The sequence below is a fragment of the Euleptes europaea genome, chromosome 17 (assembly GCF_029931775.1).
Source record: "Euleptes europaea isolate rEulEur1 chromosome 17, rEulEur1.hap1, whole genome shotgun sequence".
Taxonomy (NCBI): Eukaryota; Metazoa; Chordata; class Lepidosauria; order Squamata; family Sphaerodactylidae; genus Euleptes; species Euleptes europaea.
This window is the reverse complement of record NC_079328.1, coordinates 40,722,197-40,740,423: the sequence shown is the minus strand read 5'-3', so window position 1 is coordinate 40,740,423 and position 18,227 is coordinate 40,722,197. Positions and strand designations below refer to the sequence as shown.

Genomic DNA, 18,227 nt, shown 5'->3' with positions numbered 1-18,227 from the left:
ACCAGCCTCGAGTCTGCCCTTTGTATCCAAAAGGGTTGCAGGCCTGCCTTAGGTCATCAGAAGTCTTCCTCCAGAGATGGTTTTTACCAGCTATAGCTCTGATAAGTCTGGATTTAGGATCAGAGACACAGTCACATCCTAAATGAATGCCCATCTTCTGTCACACTTGCATGGTGCAGTACAAAAATAACTTGTTGAACCTTGTTGGGGAGGGGCCATGGCTCAGTGGTAGAGGATCTGCTTGGCATGCAGAAGGTCCCAGATTCAATCCCCGGCATCTCCAGTTCAAGGGACTAAGCAAGTAGGTGATCTGAAAGACCTTAGCCTGAGACCCTGGAGAGGCACTACCGGTCTGAGTAGACAGTACTGACTTTGATGGACCAAGGGTCTGATTTAGTATAAGGCAGCTTCATGTGTTCATCTATTCGACCTCTCTAGGGGCTGGGTCAGTTGCACATGTGTGGCTGGATTCTGCTCCTTTGTTTTGCACGCAGCAGAGATTTTTGAGGAGGCAACATTGTCTCGAAAGTCCACAGTTTTGCCTTCATGGTTGGCTCTTGATGCTGTGATGTGGTCCATTATCATTGATTCTGTTCTACCATTAGATTTGCTTTATTGCTCTGAGTATCAGAAAACCCCATCTGAAAACTGCTCGGCATTGTGGAATGCCTTTATTCTATCATCTGCATCCGAACTCTGAACGCTGCCCATGATGGACATATTTTGATGATGCTTTCAGACACCTTCAGCATTGTTTGACATTCTTCACTGTGCACCAAACATTCTTGGAGTTCCTTTAATTGCTGGTCCATTTTTCTCCCCCTAGCTAAGCATTCTATCATTCCTTCAAAGACTTAGGAAGTTACTGTTAAGCGCATTTCTTTTAATAATCTAATGTTTCATCATATTGGCATTTGTCTTGCAATCCCAGTTTAGAGTAAACTGCATTAAGAGTATAAGGTGCCAAAAAGTGGGAGGAGATGAAGAATCATGACATGAACTGCATGACCTTTGCTAATCCAGTATACCGTAAGACTCTGTAATCTTTTCGGATGACATTTGGTATTTGGAGAACAAACAGTGGAAGAGAAGGGGGGGAAAGGAATCATGTTTCCACCTTCTAACCTACCATGTATTTAACCAATGATCTGGAAGCATTCCATGTGTATACACCCGAACGCCCATAGAGATAGGGGGAAACAGGATTCTAAATCAAGCAGAGTGTTGCATGTGTGTAAAGTCTGTTCCCACCTTCGATTAAACAGTGAGAGGCCGGGCCAATAAGTATGATTGTGCTGTGCAACCCACCCACCCCCATTCACCAAATGCCAGTTGTCTTCTAAAAAGGGTTCTTAAGTCAAGGTTGATTTTGGCACTTCACATTTTCCCGTTTTCTCCACACACACAAAAATCTTTACCAAAAAGAATGCCTTTGCTGCATAACTCTATTGTCTTACCATAGTAAATGTAAGACTCCATTTTCAAACACTTCATAACATTGTTCCTGTTGAGCATCAGACTAGCATTTTATGTATTAACTTTTCATCTCCACTGAAGTGGATATAATTGCAATTTTCACCTGGCACAGATATCTGGACCCAATAAAATTGGGCACGGGGCCATGCTGGAATACAAAATGAAGTCTCCAGATGTGAATTATAGATGCTGCGCATGCCATTTCCACTATAGCTGTGGTGCTGTTTGGAATCCCTTCCGTGGTGGAAAATGCACCAGCTGCCTGGGGATGGGGAGGTGGGCAGGGAGCAAGGTTATCCTTCAGCTCGTAAAACAGGAACCAGCAAGGACTGAGTGCGTCAATTGACTTTCATGAACGCCAGTATTGTTTTGAGGCCCTTTTGCATGTAAAGCATTGCACAGATTATATTTTGGACTGTAGACCAAAACAAATTGGGAGATTGGTTGTTCTGGATATTGTTGAAAATAAAATGAAAGTTCCCAATAGCTTTTAAGCCCCCGAAAGATCATGAAGTCAGTCGTGTTTTAAATGTGTGGAATGTTTTGGTGACTTTACTTTGCAAGTGTGTGCATCTCCCATATCTATCTGAGAGAATCTTTCACCTTAGAGGGAAACATAGTCAGTTTTTACTTATTAAAGGGACGCAGTGAACAAATCACAGCATGATAATTCACGCCCAGTTGCAGAGACCAAGTTCTGCCTACAAGTTCCCATCTATCATGCAAGCTGTGATTAAAATATATGATGACTTATATCTGTTATAAATTATTTCTTCATTTGAGATCCTCAGTTTAATAACATTGGAGCACATGAAATCAGGGAACGCACATCACGTGGGTACCCAAAACAAAATAAAATGATGGGTCAAGTTGGGTTAATTCATCACCGACATGCTATCAATCTTTTTTTTTTTAACCAAGTAAAAAATTAAACGCTGGATTCTCCTCCTGTTGATTCTTTTTCTGTTAATTCTCCTTGTTAAAATGGGACACAGCCCGTTCTCAGTATGATGCACCAAAAGTAGACAATATGGTAAATATGAATCAGTGTACTGTTAAATATGGAAAGAATTTAAAAGTTGCATTCTTGCTGCTTAGAGAAGTGGCTAAGAGCTGGAGCTGCAAATGAGAAAGCCCCAGTCTTACTTTTGCTATGAAGAAGAGTTGGTTTTATATCCCGACTTTCTCCACCACTTAAGGAAGAATCAAACCAGCTTACAATCACCTTCCCCTCCCCACAACAGACACCCTGTGAGGTAGGTGGGGCTGAGAGAGCTGTGACTAGCCCAAGGTCACCCAGCAGGCTTCATGTCTAGGAGTGGGGAAACAAATCCAGTTCACCGGATGAGCCTCCGCCACTCATGTGGAGGAGTGGTTCTCCAGATCAGACTCCACTGCTCCAAACCAGTGCTCTTAACTACTACACCACGCTGGCTCCCTCATGAACTTGTTAGGTGGCACTAAGCAAGCTTGCCTTTCTCTGTCCTAGCCTCAGCCCTTGTCTGGAATATGGGAATAATACCTTGCAGGATTGTTGCAAAGGGTACAAGATAATGTCTATGTGTTGTGTTTAGCTGTTCAAATCAGTGTTTAAATGTCAATGATTAACGTTGAATTCATACAATTGTAGGGCTGAAATGTTGCTGATGGCCATCTAACCAATTGTCTCTACACTGGCTCCTGTATAAAAAGCAATTATTGCTCAGGAGGTTTTAAGCAATATATTTGTTACATGTTCCTTTTTTAAAATTACATTGCAGCTGGACAACTGAGTCAGTCCGCACACTTTGCTCTCCAGCTCCCATATAACGTTTTGGGCTTGGGACGGAGTGCCAATTTCCTGGATCACTTGTTCGTTGGCATCCCTCGTCCTCCGGGTGGGAAGGTACGTGAAAGTCCATAGTTTGCCTAAAACTGTATTGATGTTTAGTATGAATATTTGAACCCGGTTTAGTGGTCTGTTCAGGATCACATTGGATTCTTAACCCCCGGGGGGGGGGGAGGTCATGACCATGCTGGGGTTTTGTCTTAAAAACTGTAGTAAAGGCTCGCTGGCCGAAATTTGAATCGGTGGGCTGTAATACCTGTAGCTTTGTTCTTGCAGCCGTCAGAATACCTGTGAGAGTTAACTGTGGCACCACTCAGACTTTTGGAACTGGGGCTTTTAGAATGACATTTCAGCCAGTTTTATTGAGAATACATGTTGCTTTGGCTGCCCAGATTTCTCCAGAGGGATTCAAAATAAAGCTTGAAAATTAGGAAGTGCGGGTAGGACATACGCTGTGAGCACTTTCATTCGTTCTCTTTCAGTCTGTAAGAAAGCAGGAGTGGACGGCCATCATCCCGAATTCCCAGCTTATAGTCATTCCATATCCTCAGGACACGCCTCGAAGGTAACGCTTTTGATTTTGGAGTTACCTTGGAGTAAACAGTGCAGAAATGACAGCAGACGGCCGTAATGACCATCTCTCCGTACAATATTGCGTCAGGCACCAGGCCATATATTTTCCCAACCAAAATACAAGCACCGAGTCATTCCTGACCCATGGGGTGACGTCACATCCCGATGTTTACTAAGCTGACTATATTTATGGGGTGGTTTGCCAGTGCCTTCCCCAGTCATCTTCCCTTTACCCCCAGCAAGCTGGGTACTCATTTTACCGACCACGGAAGGATGGAAGGCTGAGTCAACTTTGAGCCAGCTACCTGAAACCGACTACTGTCGGGATCGAACTCAGGTCATGAACAGAGCTTTTGACTGCAGTACTGCAGCTTACCACTCTGCGCCGTGGGGCTCCTAAAAATCCTTGTACCTACAGGGGAAAAATAATGGTCTTATAATGCTTAACTATTTTCTAAGAGACATTTGAAACCAGCTTCCGTAGAATTGCAGAGTAATGCCAAGCTGTAGGTTGCATATTCAGGGTGTTGACTCATGCTTCAGAGGCAAAAAGGGCATATGCACATTCAAGAAGATCGCATGTGGACTCTGAAGCACATTCTGTATTGTGACATAGCAAGGGTTTGTGGTGGTGGAGAGACTGAGCTGTCTAGACGCAGGGGTCTTGCTTCCTGGGGCATCACTGCTGTGATCCCAAAGTTCTTTGCCTTCTGTTGGCTAAGCTGCTTAGACCCTACAAGAAGCAGAGCAAAGGAAGCAGAAATGGGAAGAGAAGAGTAAAGCAATGGGGTTTGTGGTGGGAGGTGGTGGGCAGGCAATGGCGAACCACCTCCGAATGTCTCTTGCCTTGAAAACCCTGTTGGGGTTATCATAAGTCAATTGTGTGTGTGTTAAGTGCCGTCAAGTCGCTTCCGACTCATGGTTACCCTTTGAATCTATGTCCTCCAAAACATCCTATCCTTAACAGCCTTGCTTAGATCTTGCAAATTGAGGGCGGTGGCTTCCTTTATAGAGTCAATCCATCTCATGTTGGGTCTTCCTCTTTTCCTGATGCCTTCAGCTTTTCCTGGCATGATTGTCTTTTCCAGTGATTCTTGTCTTGTCATAATGTGACCAAAGAATGACAGCCTTAGTTTAGTCATTTTAGCTTCTAGGGTCAGTTCAGGCTTGAGTTGATCTATAACCCACTAATTTGTTTTTTGGTCAGTCCACAATATCTGTAACACTCTCCTCCAACTCCACATTTCAAAGGAATCTACTTTCCTCCTATCAGCTTTCTTCATTGTTTTACTATTATTTTGTGATCCGCTCTGAGCCCAGCTTGCCAGGAATGAGGGCAGGATATAAAATAAATAAATAGGTTATTTCTTTTATAGTAGTGGCTCCATCTGAATGCAAATATTAATGGTTTATTGATCCAGGAGCCCAGAAAAGGTTCAAAATACAGAGTAGGGGAAGCCACTTTTACCAAAATTTGTTGAAAATATTTGCCCTTGTCTGCTTGTACACATCTACCATTCTCTGGATTATCTGTGTGTTCCCTTTATAAACTGCACTCCTGTTTCTTTGAACCTAATACAGGAAAAGTAGTCTGGACATTTTCAGGACATCAAGATAAAGGTGACTGCACACTGTGTATTGCTTAAGGCGATTAAGAGAAACTTCCATAGAGATCAGGAAATGCCAGCCTTTTCATTCTAGAAATGGGATTTAGAGATTTTCTAAATGGGAAATAACTCATTACTCATTCAGAAACACACACACATATATAACATGTATGACTTGGAATCCTTTGATAAATGTTAATCCGCTGCCTTGTTGAAAGACTTAATTCTTTCCACTAAGACTACATGCTAAAAGAAACTTTCCTAATGGAACGGATTCTCCCTAATTGCTATCAACTGCCTGTCAGCGCATCTGCAAGCTGGCAGAATGAAACTGTCGCCTCTTCTGGAGTTGTGTACCACTTCAGCATCAGACCGAGGTTTATAACTGTGACGAGCAAGAGTAATTTACACATCAATAATGTTGAATGTTGCGCTTTCTTGCAAGCAGACAGTTCTGCAGTTGTGAACGGCTCTTTGGTTGTGTTTTCATACAAATTAGGCAGTGCTGAAACTAGTTTGGAAGGGAACCTGCTTATGCAGCATAAAGAGGCCAAGAATTGAAGGGCAAATGTACATGACAGTCTCCAGGAATAGCATGGTTCCCAGGGCCACTTGGCAAGAAATGAACCTTTCTTTTGGTGATGGTGTTGTGTAGCCAGCCGTCTTACATGCATCTGCCACCAAAAAAAAAAAAGTAAAGGTAGTTCCCTGTGCAAGCACTGGGTCAAGTTTTCCTCTGAGGCTTTGGTGAAGTTCCTGCCCCATGTTCTTTTTCTAGCATTTCACTCATTCTAAATGAGAAAATGTCTCATGGTTTTTTTTCTGTACTCCCCAAAATTGGTGGGGTGGAGTCCTCAGGAAAAAGGAGGGCTTTTCCCCCTGATTTTTTTCCACCTTTTTCTGGGCCTTCACGTCTCTAGTCCCAGCCAGAGGTTTCCTAGCTGGGAAAGAGGTCAGAAACTTCTTGCCTCATCACAGAGAATATTTGGGGGGGGGGGGCAGCTCTCAGCATGGGTCTCGCAGTCTGCGTGTTGTATTCCCCAGATTCCTGATAAAAGCTATTTCTTTTTTTTCCAAATTATAATAGTCACCGAATAATTCAGGCATTACATCTGGCACAAAATTGACTTCCAAGTGAAAGTACCCAAATGTATTCATTTAACTCTACAGTCCAGTTCAAGCACCATTGAATCTAGATACTATAAGCATAATGAGTGACTGTTACAATAACATCTCATTTAGTTGAAAGCAATGCGTTGGGCTGTGAGACTCCTCTTCATAATTGGCATCAAGTATGTCTTTGGTTGTGATGTTTTAGCACATTTCAGTATAATACCACTTCTGGCTATAAATGAATTTTTAATCATTAATTTCTTATTTTTGCTTCTGGTATTTCTGAAGGCATGTATATGTGTGCCATTATAAAATGTATATTGATTTCAGTTTTCAGTCTGTTTTAACTTTTATTGATCACAGCAAGTAACCTCAGTGGTTGCTAAATCTTTATTAAAACCCTAAAACAAAGCACTACCTTATGGGGGTGGGGGAAACCTTTATTAATCTTGGAAATAAACCAGCAATGCCACAGTACTTGGGAAAAAATGAGTTTCCCATATGCTTTGGGGCAGGTAACAATCTTTTTGAAACTACAAGTTGTAATTACATGGCAGTTGGGAGAGGTTATACAGAAGGGGTGCAGTCTGCCATCTGCTTACTCCAGAGTAGTTCCATCAGCTTGGGACTCTGGGAACACTATTCTTAAGCAACATGCAAAATAGCACCTTGGAAATCTGTTAATCTAATTGCTGCTGTGGGGCTTGGTCTTTTCAGTTTGGAAGAAAAATGACTGGGGGGGTGGTCAAAGCTGCAGTACTGCAGTCAAAAGTTCTGCTCATGACCTGAGTTTGATCCTAAGGGAAGTCAGTTTCAGGTAGCCGGCTCAAAGTTGACTCAGCCTTCCATCCTTCCAAGATCGGTAAAATGAGTACCCACTACCCAGCTTGCTGGGGGTAAAGTGTAGCTGTCTGGGGAAGGCAATGGCAAGCCACCCGTAAACATAATCTGCCTAGTAAACATCGGGATGTGACGTCACCCCATGGGTCAGGAATGAGTAATGACCTGGTGCTTGCACAGGGGACTACCTTTGCCTACCTGGTGGTCATAAAATAGGTATGTCATATTATATATGGTGTAGAAAGAAAAGTTAAATATAATGGAATAGAAAATTTATTTGTATCTCGCCCTCCCCCGGCAGGGCCAGGCTCAGGGCAGCTAACATCACAAGTATAGCATTATCTACCTCTCCCAAAAGACATGGGTGTGAGAGAGAGAGAACCAGCCAGTGGGTAGCTCTGGTGATGGATGTATATCACTACAGCAAATTATTCTTGCTTATGCACAAATACACATGAAAAGAGAAGGGTTTTTTGTTTGTTTGCAGTATCTATGAACCTACAATGCTTTTCATGATTGTTTTATGCAAATCAATGAAAACAAGATAGGTGGGATTTCAGAAATCACGCTTGTTGCTTAATCAACATAAGCATAATCAAATGTACAAAAGATTTTATCTCTGTCTAATTATGATCCATGGTGTTAAAGAGCCATAGTTAAACTTGGAAGTATGGGGAAAGGTATGATATTAATACAGCTTCCTTTGTGATAAAGGGTAGGATTGTGAACACATTCTATAAAATGGAATGGAAGCAAGGGCAGCTTCCCTGCCTTAATCTAGGGAACATGCTAGTGCTTAACTCTGACCCGCAAACCAAGAGAGGGGAATTACAGAAGCAGGCAACTTGTTCCCAGTCCACCATTCTTCCCAAAGAGAGAAGGAATAAATGGGCAGGGAGGGACTGGAAAAAATACACTTTTAACGTACCATTTAGGAAAAGACCATTTTAATGGTGTTATTTTCTACCTGGCTGAGTCGAAGCCACTCTCTGCCCCTCTCTACGTACAGGGCAGTTACAGCTCATTTTGCTGAAATGCATTAAGTTAAATCAATATCGAGCACACTGTGCTCTGAGGACAGAGCGAGATGGCACATGATGGGCTAAATGCTGTATTGAGGGCCCTACATTGACATACTGTTTATGAACTTCCAATAATCGATAGAGCCATTTGCCAAGCAATTAAACACGCACCACAGTAGCAGAGACGGCCCCTTGTGGGGCTTATAAAAGACTCTATCCCCCCTTCAATAATTAAGAACCTCGTATGTATATCATTTTTCTAGGGTAAGGTTCGTGAAGCCATCCAAACTTGATTCACCATTTCAGCTACATTTGAGGGAAGCAAATCGTCTCTTTCCAGTGTTATTGTGGTTGCCATGAATATGGTGCACTGGGAAGACACATAAGGTTTGAGTATAACAATGTAGCATGACAAATGGCACTTGTAAAATGGAAGGAAGTGCCTTTACTCTGTTTAGGTTTATACTCCTCTGCTGAGACCTCTGAGGGCAGCTTTATTGCCATGTAAATCTCCGTACACAACGAGTCATGTTAAAAATGGGAGCTGTGACGACGTACCTTTTCCACCTCTTCTGTTTGTACTGCTCCTGGTCATGGGCACGGTTCAGTGCTAGAGCAAGAAAAAACTTCCTATTGGCAATCCTAAATGGCAGGAAGATTCCTCTTCTTTCTAGACATTAGGAAGAACTTTCTAACAGAGCGGTTCCTCAGTGGAACAGGCATCCTCGGGAGGTAGTAAGCTCTCCTTCCCTGGAGCTTTTTAAGCAGAGGCTAGATGGCCATCTGTCAGCAATACTGATTCTATGACAGGCAGATCATGAGAGGGAGGGCATCTTGGCCATCTTCTGGGCATGGAGTAGGGGTCACTGGGGTGTGGGGTGGGAGGTTAGTTGTGAATATCCTGCATTGTGCAGGGGGTTGGACTAGATGCCCCTGGTGGTCCCTTCCAACTCTATGATTCCTTCCTTCCTTTCTTGTTTTCTTTCATCTCCCACTCCAGTCCTTTGCTGTCTGTATTCTAAGGTGCCACTTACAAAAAGAGAACATCAGCTTGGCAGTGGAAAAGTCAGTTGTTGAAAATACAAATCAAAATGTTATTCTGACTGATGTGACAAACCTGCTTCTGTGCTGGGGAAGTCAAAGCGTGTCAGTGGTGGAAAGTGCCGTCAAGCCACAGACAACATAGGGCAACCCCATAGGGTTTTCAAGGCAAGAGATGAACAGAGGTGGTTTGCCATTGCTATCTTGTGTGGATGTGAGGACGATCTGGCTGCGACATCTGTCACCCCATTGATGGCCAGGGTTGATTCGGCTATCTTGTGTAGCAACCCTGGAGTTACTTGGTGGTCTCCCATCCAAGTACTAACCAGGGCTGACTCTGCTTAGTTTCCAAGGTCTGACGAGATCAGGCTTGCCTGGGCCATGGAGGTCAGGGATAAAGAGTGTGACTATTTAACAGACCATAAAATGCATACCAAGTAACTCTTAAATCATACTTTTTTATCATTCTGCTTACCATAATTTCCACAGAATATGTTTTCAGGTCTGTAAGCAAAAGTACTGATGCTTTCACGGGTTCCCCTCTTCCCCACAGCTGGAGCGCCAAACTGTACCTGACCCCAAGTAACATTGTGTTGCTCACAGCCATTGCCCTGATTGGGGTTTGTGTGTTCATCCTGGCGATAATTGGCATATTGCACTGGCAGGAGAAGGTAAGCTCTAATTAATTGAAAATGTTTTTGTCTGTCTTGTCACCAATCAGATGGTGTAGCGATATGCTACCATCTTTGTATTAAGCTTATCCGTTTTGCAAAGCTTTTAGTTTTCTAAAGAGAATCGTTTCCAGCAGTCCCTTCAGTAACCAAGTGCTAGAATGCTAGTGAACGTTGCAGAGAAAGGAGTCCCAGTTCAGTGGTACAGCATGCCAAAAGCCCCAGGCTCAGGCTCCAGTATCTCCAGTTAAAGCATCTCAGTTAGCAGGGCTGGGAAAGACATTGGTCCAGGATGTCAGAGAGCCCCCGTAGAGTGAACCACAAAGGACCGTTTTCTTGAAGTATAAGGCAACTTCAGATACAACCTTGTATGGCTTTAGGCTCAAATGTAGAAGAGAGTGGCACGTAATGGTGTTCATCAATTGTACATTAAGCATTGGGTCTTACCAGGTATTAGATACTCCTGTTAAGAATTATTCAAGACATGAAGAAGAGTTGGTTTTTATATACCGACTTTCTGTACCACTTAAGGAAGAATCAAACCAGCTTACAATCACCTTCCCCCCCACAACAGACACCCTGTGAGGTAGGTGGGGCTGAGAGAGTGTGACTAGCCCAAGGTCACCCAACTAGCTTCATGTGGAGGAATGGGGAAACCGACCCAGATCACCAGATCAGAGTCTGCCGCTTATGTGGAGGAGTAGGGAATCAAACCTGGTTCTCCAGAGTCCACTGCTCCAAACCACCACTCTTAACCACTACACAACGCTGGCTCCTGAACCATTCACACATGAACCATTCACACATTAGATTCCCCACCAGGAGAAACTTGTTCGCTGAATCCACGAGAATAAGCCAGAGTGCTCCCATTTCTGGACTAGTGGTGGTATTAGTAGTCCTTAGCTGTTTGCTGGCACTGATTGGGCAGAAAGGTGGCATATAATTTTTTTTTAAAAAATGAAATAAACATCACTTCTAATCACTGGTGTGGGGAGCATAATTTTAAATGCCCACCTCTTTTGTAAAAAAAAACTCCAGCAAGCAGAATGCTAGCACATCAAGCAGAGGGGCTGGGCTACCTTTCTGCAGATTTGTTTCTGCAGAGTTGATGTTTTTGTTGCTTTACATAGAAAAGCATTTTTTTTAAAAAAAAGTAGCCTCCACATTCTACTCTGCCACCTTGATCTGCAGCCCATGAAGGCCAGTTCAGGGTGGGAAGAGTTCTTAAAGGAATCTTAAAGGTGTGCTAAATTTGAAGCTTTTCTGCAACCATGGCCTTGAATGTCTTGCTCTGCCCACACTTGACTGAAAGGCACACCACACAATGTGTTGTCTGGCAATGAATGAAATTTAAACTGCTTTTTCTTCATTTTCAGCCAAACTGTACTACAAAAGGGTTGCTTCCCTCTGAATCAGGAACCCGTGCTGACTTTTATTGACAAGCTTCAAAACCGCAACATTTTACCATGAGCAAAACTGACTGTTTTACTCTATAGAAATACATTGATCTGCAGAAGCCATTTAAGAAGCTTCTTTTAATACTACAAAAGAAAAAATGTGCCCCAATTTCTCACATGGCTCTCTATTCACAGTTAACAGCCAGCCAGCAGGGTAGCCAATATGCACCGTTGCCTAGCCAGGCTGTAATCCTAGCTGGGCAAAATTACTGCATTTTAAACTCGCTATAGGTGCTTGTTGGCATTCATGAAACAAAAGGAACAAGTTAATGTTTAGAAAAAGGTTTTGCACACCGCTTGAACATAGCAGGGAGCATTTTCATGAAACTTTGCAAAAAATTTAACACCAGTGACAGAGGCTGGAAATGCAAACTAACCAGGAAATTGGATGCGGAAGATGTTTCTATCTTTGCCTTGACATTCAGAGCTAAGTTCTTGCTACTGTCTTTTTGCTGGTTGAGGATTCTGCTCATCCCTAAACTCTAAAATGGGCAGGGAAACCTTCCCCCAATGAACTGGGGCACTCGCTGAAATACAATAAAGGGCATTATATCACTCTAGGAAAGTATACCCTTCTGAAGAGGAGCATGCCAAGTATATTAGGTGCTGTAGAACACAGGCAGGACAATGTTGCTGCAGTTGTCTTGTTTGTGGGCTTCCTAGAGGCACCTGGTTGGCCACGGTGTGAACAGACTACTGGACTTGATGGGCCTTGGTCTGATCCAGCATGGCTTTTCTTATGTTCTAAGAATGTGGTGGGTATATGGAAGCTGACATACTGCAGAGCTTTCGGGAAAGCAGAGAGTTTTGTGAAAACCAGTCTGTGGGTGAGATCTGAAGGTGTCGCGTCACCTTTTAAAAAAATGTTGTGGGATTTGTTGTCTCCCCCCCCCCCCATTAAAAACAATTGGCCCAATTCAGCACCATTTAATGCATATTTCTTTGTTCCGGATACAATTGGTATACAATGGAGTGCCTCCATATATATACCATAATGCACCTGGCTTTCAGACTGGAGAGACAAATGAAAGAGCTAACCTTTCCAAAATGCCATGCAAAAGAGAGAGCAGGACCGGCTTAGAATTATTATGTGAAAGGAGCAAAGGTGGAGAAGGTGGGGGAGGGTGAAGAGAGAAAGAGAGACAGCAGCACATTATGCAGCGTGAATTGGCTCCATGGGGTGGGGGGGCTGGGAATGTACTGCAGGATGTTTTTATAGACTGAGACATGTCAGAGCCTCCGTGGCAAGAGCCTGTCGCTGCCGAGAAGCCAGAGTGTGATGATAACACCTCCTAGCAGTACTGTTTTCCAGAAAGATAAAAAAAGGCCTGACAGCAGAATCCAGAAGGGCGGCAGAGTCAGTTCGACATGCAACCTCAGAGCAAGAACAGCTTGTCAGATAAGGTTGAGGGAGGTGAGGGCACACACTTTGCACAAACCACCTTGCGGAGTTGTCACCTTTGCTGCCTCTGACTTATCTTCTAGTTACAGGTGTAAGCGTGCGCTTGGCCTGGTAAACCAGCAGAAAGCAATACTTGGAGACATTTCTGTGTCCTGGATAGATGATAGTCCAGAGTATAGGGGTGATGACAGGCTGCAAGTGAAGACAAACCTAACGTGGAAGCAGGCGGATTAGCAGTTATCCAGGACACACCACCAGAACTCCTTGCTTTATAGAAAACAGTGTTGTTTAATTTACAGTGCACAGATACAAAAGACAAACTGTCACGTACACTTCTCGCCACCAAACTTCCCAACACAGAGTTACAGTTACATAGGCTTATATACAAAACTCCACCTGAAACCAATAAGGCCACCTGTAGACCTGGCCACAGTATTACATCATCCTTACTGCTTCAAACCGGTTAGTTGCAGTTCACCCTAGAACCTGCAAGGCTATTGCTGCCTCTTGCATCATCCTAGATGCCTCTGATCTGGCAGCTACCTGTCAGCTGTCTCTGTCAGATTATTATGGGCAACTTGTTACTCCGGACCTCGATAGAGGCGAAAATGGGTGTTCCTTGTTTTGTCCAAAGCATCAGCAAATCAATTATATCTACCGGAAGAGTGGGCTCTGACATTTTATCTACTTTCCTGGGAAGGTTTTAAATCAATTTTTTTTCCCTCGGAACCATTCCTTCCATTTAAAAAGTGCCGGTGGCTCTTCTGTACCTACAAGAGAGCCTGTGTGGTGTAGTGGTTTGGAGCTGTGGTTTGGAGCGGTGGACTCTGGAGAACCGGGTTTGATTCTCCACTCCACATGAGCGGCGGACGCTAATCTGGGAACCAGGTCGGTTTCTCCACTCCTACACACGAAGCCAGCTGGGTGACCTTGGGTTAGTTATAGCTCTCTTAGAGCTCTCTCAGCCCCACCTACCTCACAGGGTGTCTGTTGTGGGGAGGGGAAGGTGATTGTAAGCTGGTTTGATTCTTCCTTGAGTGGTAGAGAAAGTCAGTATATAAAAACCAACTTCTCCTCTTCTTCTTCTTCAATGTTAGTTCTAGCCCCCTCCTCCTCCAATTGTGTCTCAATTTGGCATTCTGAATAGTATTCTAGCGGAATTTCGAAAAAGAGCAGTAGCAGACCCATCAGGTTGTAGAAGATTCTTCGTCTCTCCTTGTATCTCAGGATATTAGATTCTCTTTTGCAGTCCAGATGATTGCAAATTTCTGCTTTAATTAATTGCTCCTCTAGAAAAAGTAACACTGCTTAATAGACCAGTCCAAACAATTGGATCTTAATACCAAAAAGAGTTCCTTCTCGCCTTCAGCAGCCACTGAGAGCCAGTGTGGTGTAGTAGTTAAGAGCATCAGACTAGGATCTGGGAGACCCAAGTTCAAGCCCCCAGTCTGTCAAGCCCCCAACTTACTGGGTGACTTTGGGCCAGTCACACCCTTTCAGTCTAACCTATCTCACAAGGTGGTTGTGAGGATAAAATGGAGAGGAGAACGACATCAGCTGCTTTGGGTTCACACTGGGGAGAAAGGCAGAGTATAAATGCAGTAAATAAATACATTTTTGAGTGTACTGCCTTCTCCAAAAATGGCAGGTATTTAAGTAACTGAATGTGAAGCTTCATGATGAGCTTTCCATCTTCTTCCATGTGACCTGTGAGTTTCCAGGAGCCAAAGAGAACAACCTAAGCAAGTCTGCTCAGAATCCTATTCAGGGCTATTCAGTTGGGTGTACTTATAGAAAAGTATACTTAGGATTGCACTGAAAATACAGGACTTGCACCCTACCCACCCCTCTTACTGTTATTTTCTAGAAAGCAGACGACCGAGAGAAAAGACAAGAAGCCCACCGGTTCCACTTCGATGCTATGTGACATGCCTTAACAGCTTGATGGAGAAATTGCTGCTGGACCTAAAATACTACATTCTAGCCTGCAACAGCAGAAGGGGGGAGGGTATTGTTGCGGTACTATTTGTAAATGTTGCATTGTTCTTAACTTATTTGGAGAAGTGTTAAAATCACACCTATCTCACATGGCCTTGCAGTGGTTTTGCTGTATATATTGTCAAACTATAAATTCCTATTCAGTCATGGATTCTATCGTATGCATTCCATGATTTACATAACCCTCATTTTCTTCTGTGCATTTCATGACAGGGAAGTTGCGTGTAAATTAAAAGTTTCAGCAAGCAAAATTCCTCTTAGCGCTGCTTGAATTGGTCCTTCTGCTTGTGCAGTGCCAAATTGGGAACTGTGTTTTTGTAATCCACTCTCCAGCAGATTGTCAGATGAAGCAAGACACCTCTTATTGTTCCAACTGTACACTTGGGGTGTTTGATTTGAAGCACTCTTGACTGCATTATCTTTCTATTAATCTTTGTAGCCAATCAAGTGAGAGGAAAAGCTTTAAATTGGAAGATACAAACATCCTGTAGTAGCTAACAAAAAAACCCTCATCACTATTGTTATGATTAATAGATTAATATTTGATATGTAAGTATGTCATTCAATTTATATTTCAAATGATGCCTTCCTAAAATGGAAGAACATTGCATGACTCTTTCATATTGGCATTTATCATGCTGTTATAGTATAACTTAATCATGAAAACATTTGACCACCAAGACTAAGTAAGTTCTTGGGCGACAGGACAGAATCCTCTAAGGACAGGTGCATATTGTATGATCTTCCAAGTTCACATGATTAAGGGCCAGACTACACCATATTAATTTTAATGTAATCTTATCTGAGGCTGTGTTGAAATACCAAACTAAATGATTTAAGCATCGGGGCTGTGAGCAAAGAGAACCTCCAGCTAAGTTCAAGATATTCATTGTACGCCAGATACTGTTTACGCTAGGGCTCTTTTATTAAATTAATTATGTTGGAAATACTTGATGTAATGTGGATGTCCCTTTATTCTAGACCCTCTAATTCATGATTTATGATGTTTTTTGAAAACTGTTAACCTGTGTTCCTTAATAAATTGTGTCTATTAAGTTAGATGATGTACTTTGGCTCAGTTTACAAATGCCGAAAGGCACCAGTGCTTGCTGGCAATAGGAAATGGGTTCTCTGTATGACCAGCAGGACCAAACGTTGGATCAATATGGCTATTTGGTCATGGTCTTCTTTATGAAAGGATCGGTGAAAGAAACTGAGGAGAAACAGGATGCCTACAAAGCTGTTTCGTGCTGGATCCAGACTAGCTCTGCATGTGTTTCCTCTGATACCATCTCTTCAAGGCAGATGTCTTACATACATACATACATACATACACCTTTATTGACATGACCGCATTGCAACATGCATTTATACAGACACCTTATAGAAAGAAATCATGTTCCATCGTAAAATGACCATCTGTTAATCAGTATACAACTAACAATGAAAAAAAACTCCTCATATGATAAGCTGATATTACCATCTAGACTCTTTAATGTCAAATACCCTGATGCATATTTATGGTAGCACTTCTTATCCTATACCACCATTCTCTCTCTCTCTCAATAAGAATTTAATACTCTTGTCTACTGAGTTTTTTTGGACTTGTAGGTGAGGATTAAGGAGCCCCGTGGCGCAGAGTGGTAAGCTGCAGTACTGCAGTCCAAGCTCTTCACGACCTGAGTTTGATCCCGACGGAAGTCGGTTTCAGGTAGCCGGCTCAAGGTTGACTCAGCCTTCCATCCTTCCGAGGTCAGTAAAATGAGTACCCAGCTTGCTGGGGGTAAAGGGAAGATGACTGGGAAAGGCACTGGCAAACCACCCTGTAAACAAAGTCTGCCTAGTAAACGTCAGGATGTGACATCACCCCATGGGTCAGGAATGACCCAGTGCTTGCACAGGGGACCTTTACCTTTTTTTAAGGTGAGGATTAATTAGTTGTGAACGCTGTTGGGTAAAAAATTGGCAGCGCAAGAGGATATGGTGGACTGAGTCTGGTTCTTTTAGATGGCAACTGCAAAACCTTTTCTCGCGTGACACTTCCTTATATTAAGGCAGATGTCTTTCCCAGCCCTGCAGTCTGAATTCCTCTTCTGTGGAAGGGCTGGGGCCACCAGCTCTGCTACTGAGCTACACTCCCCTCCCTCCAATCCATGTCTGTTTTGTATTGTTTCTGCCCTGCCTTTATGACCGCATAGGGCAGCAGCAAAAAAGGAAAGAGCCAGGTATGGCACATTTGCAACAAACTCAGAGCCATTTTCTCCCTAGCTGTCACAGGCCTTTCTCGTGAATATTGGTCAAACCCTGACAGAGCTTGTTGTTTTCACACTGCACCACTGTCTGTGCCTATTAACTGCTCTGGCTATTTTGCTCTGGCACCATTCCCTGCTCTACACTCCAAATATAGAGGGAAGACCTTTCAAGTGAATGGTATAATCTCTGCTATTTCTTCCTCCCTTAGTAATTTTTTTGGTCTCCCCACCACTAACACAGTAGCAGGGGAGGGGAATAGAAAGTATGATGGGGATATTTCCAGCTGCAGCTGTGAGGCAGATGGGGAAAGAAATGCTGTGGTGAGAGTTCCCTTTTGGGGTAAAAGCATCTGATTTGGGGAGGGAGGCGACGACTGAATGCCACCTTCTCACGCCAACCTCTCGACGCCAGTGTGGTGTGGTTAAGAGCGATGGTTTGGAGCAGTGAAGTCTGATCTGGAGAACCGGGTTTGATTCCCCACTCCTCTACATGAGCAGTGGAGGCTAATGTGGTGAACTGGATTTGTTTCCCCACTCCTACACATGAAGCCAGCTGGGTGACCTTGGGCAAGTCACATTCTCTCAGCCTCACCTAACTCACAGGGTGTCTGTTGTTGGGAGGGGAGGGAAGGTGATTGTAAGCCGGTTTGAGTCTCCCTTAAGTGGTAGAGAAAGTCGGCATATAAAAACCAACTCTTCTTCTTACCTCTGCCCCAACCTCATCAAGTGACCTTAGGCAAGTTATGTTTTCCCTGGCCTGCCCCCCCCCCACCAGCCTGTAGATTGGAGATAATATAGGGTCTACCTTACAGGGCTACTTTGAGGATTACTGAAAAATGTATAGAAAATACAGACATAGAATCAGAGCTGGAAGGGACCTCTGTCCAACCCCCTGCACAACACAAGAAATTTGGAACTCCCTCCCCCGCCACTCCTCCAGTGACCCC

The 18,227-nt window shown here is 43.5% G+C and overlaps 1 protein-coding gene across 1 annotated transcript in view; it reads left to right on the top strand.

Annotated features, from left to right (window-relative positions):
- ITFG1 (integrin alpha FG-GAP repeat containing 1) overlaps positions 1-15,024 on the top strand; it is a 123,167-nt gene extending 108,143 nt beyond the window's left edge. The window contains exons 15-18 of the mRNA XM_056862574.1: positions 3,237-3,361; positions 3,787-3,869; positions 10,054-10,171; positions 14,898-15,024. Of these exons, the coding sequence (XP_056718552.1) occupies positions 3,237-3,361; positions 3,787-3,869; positions 10,054-10,171; positions 14,898-14,957 (386 nt within the window). The 3' untranslated portion in view covers positions 14,958-15,024. The remainder of the gene's footprint in view (positions 1-3,236; positions 3,362-3,786; positions 3,870-10,053; positions 10,172-14,897) is intronic.
- Positions 15,025-18,227: the final 3,203 nt, after the last annotated feature.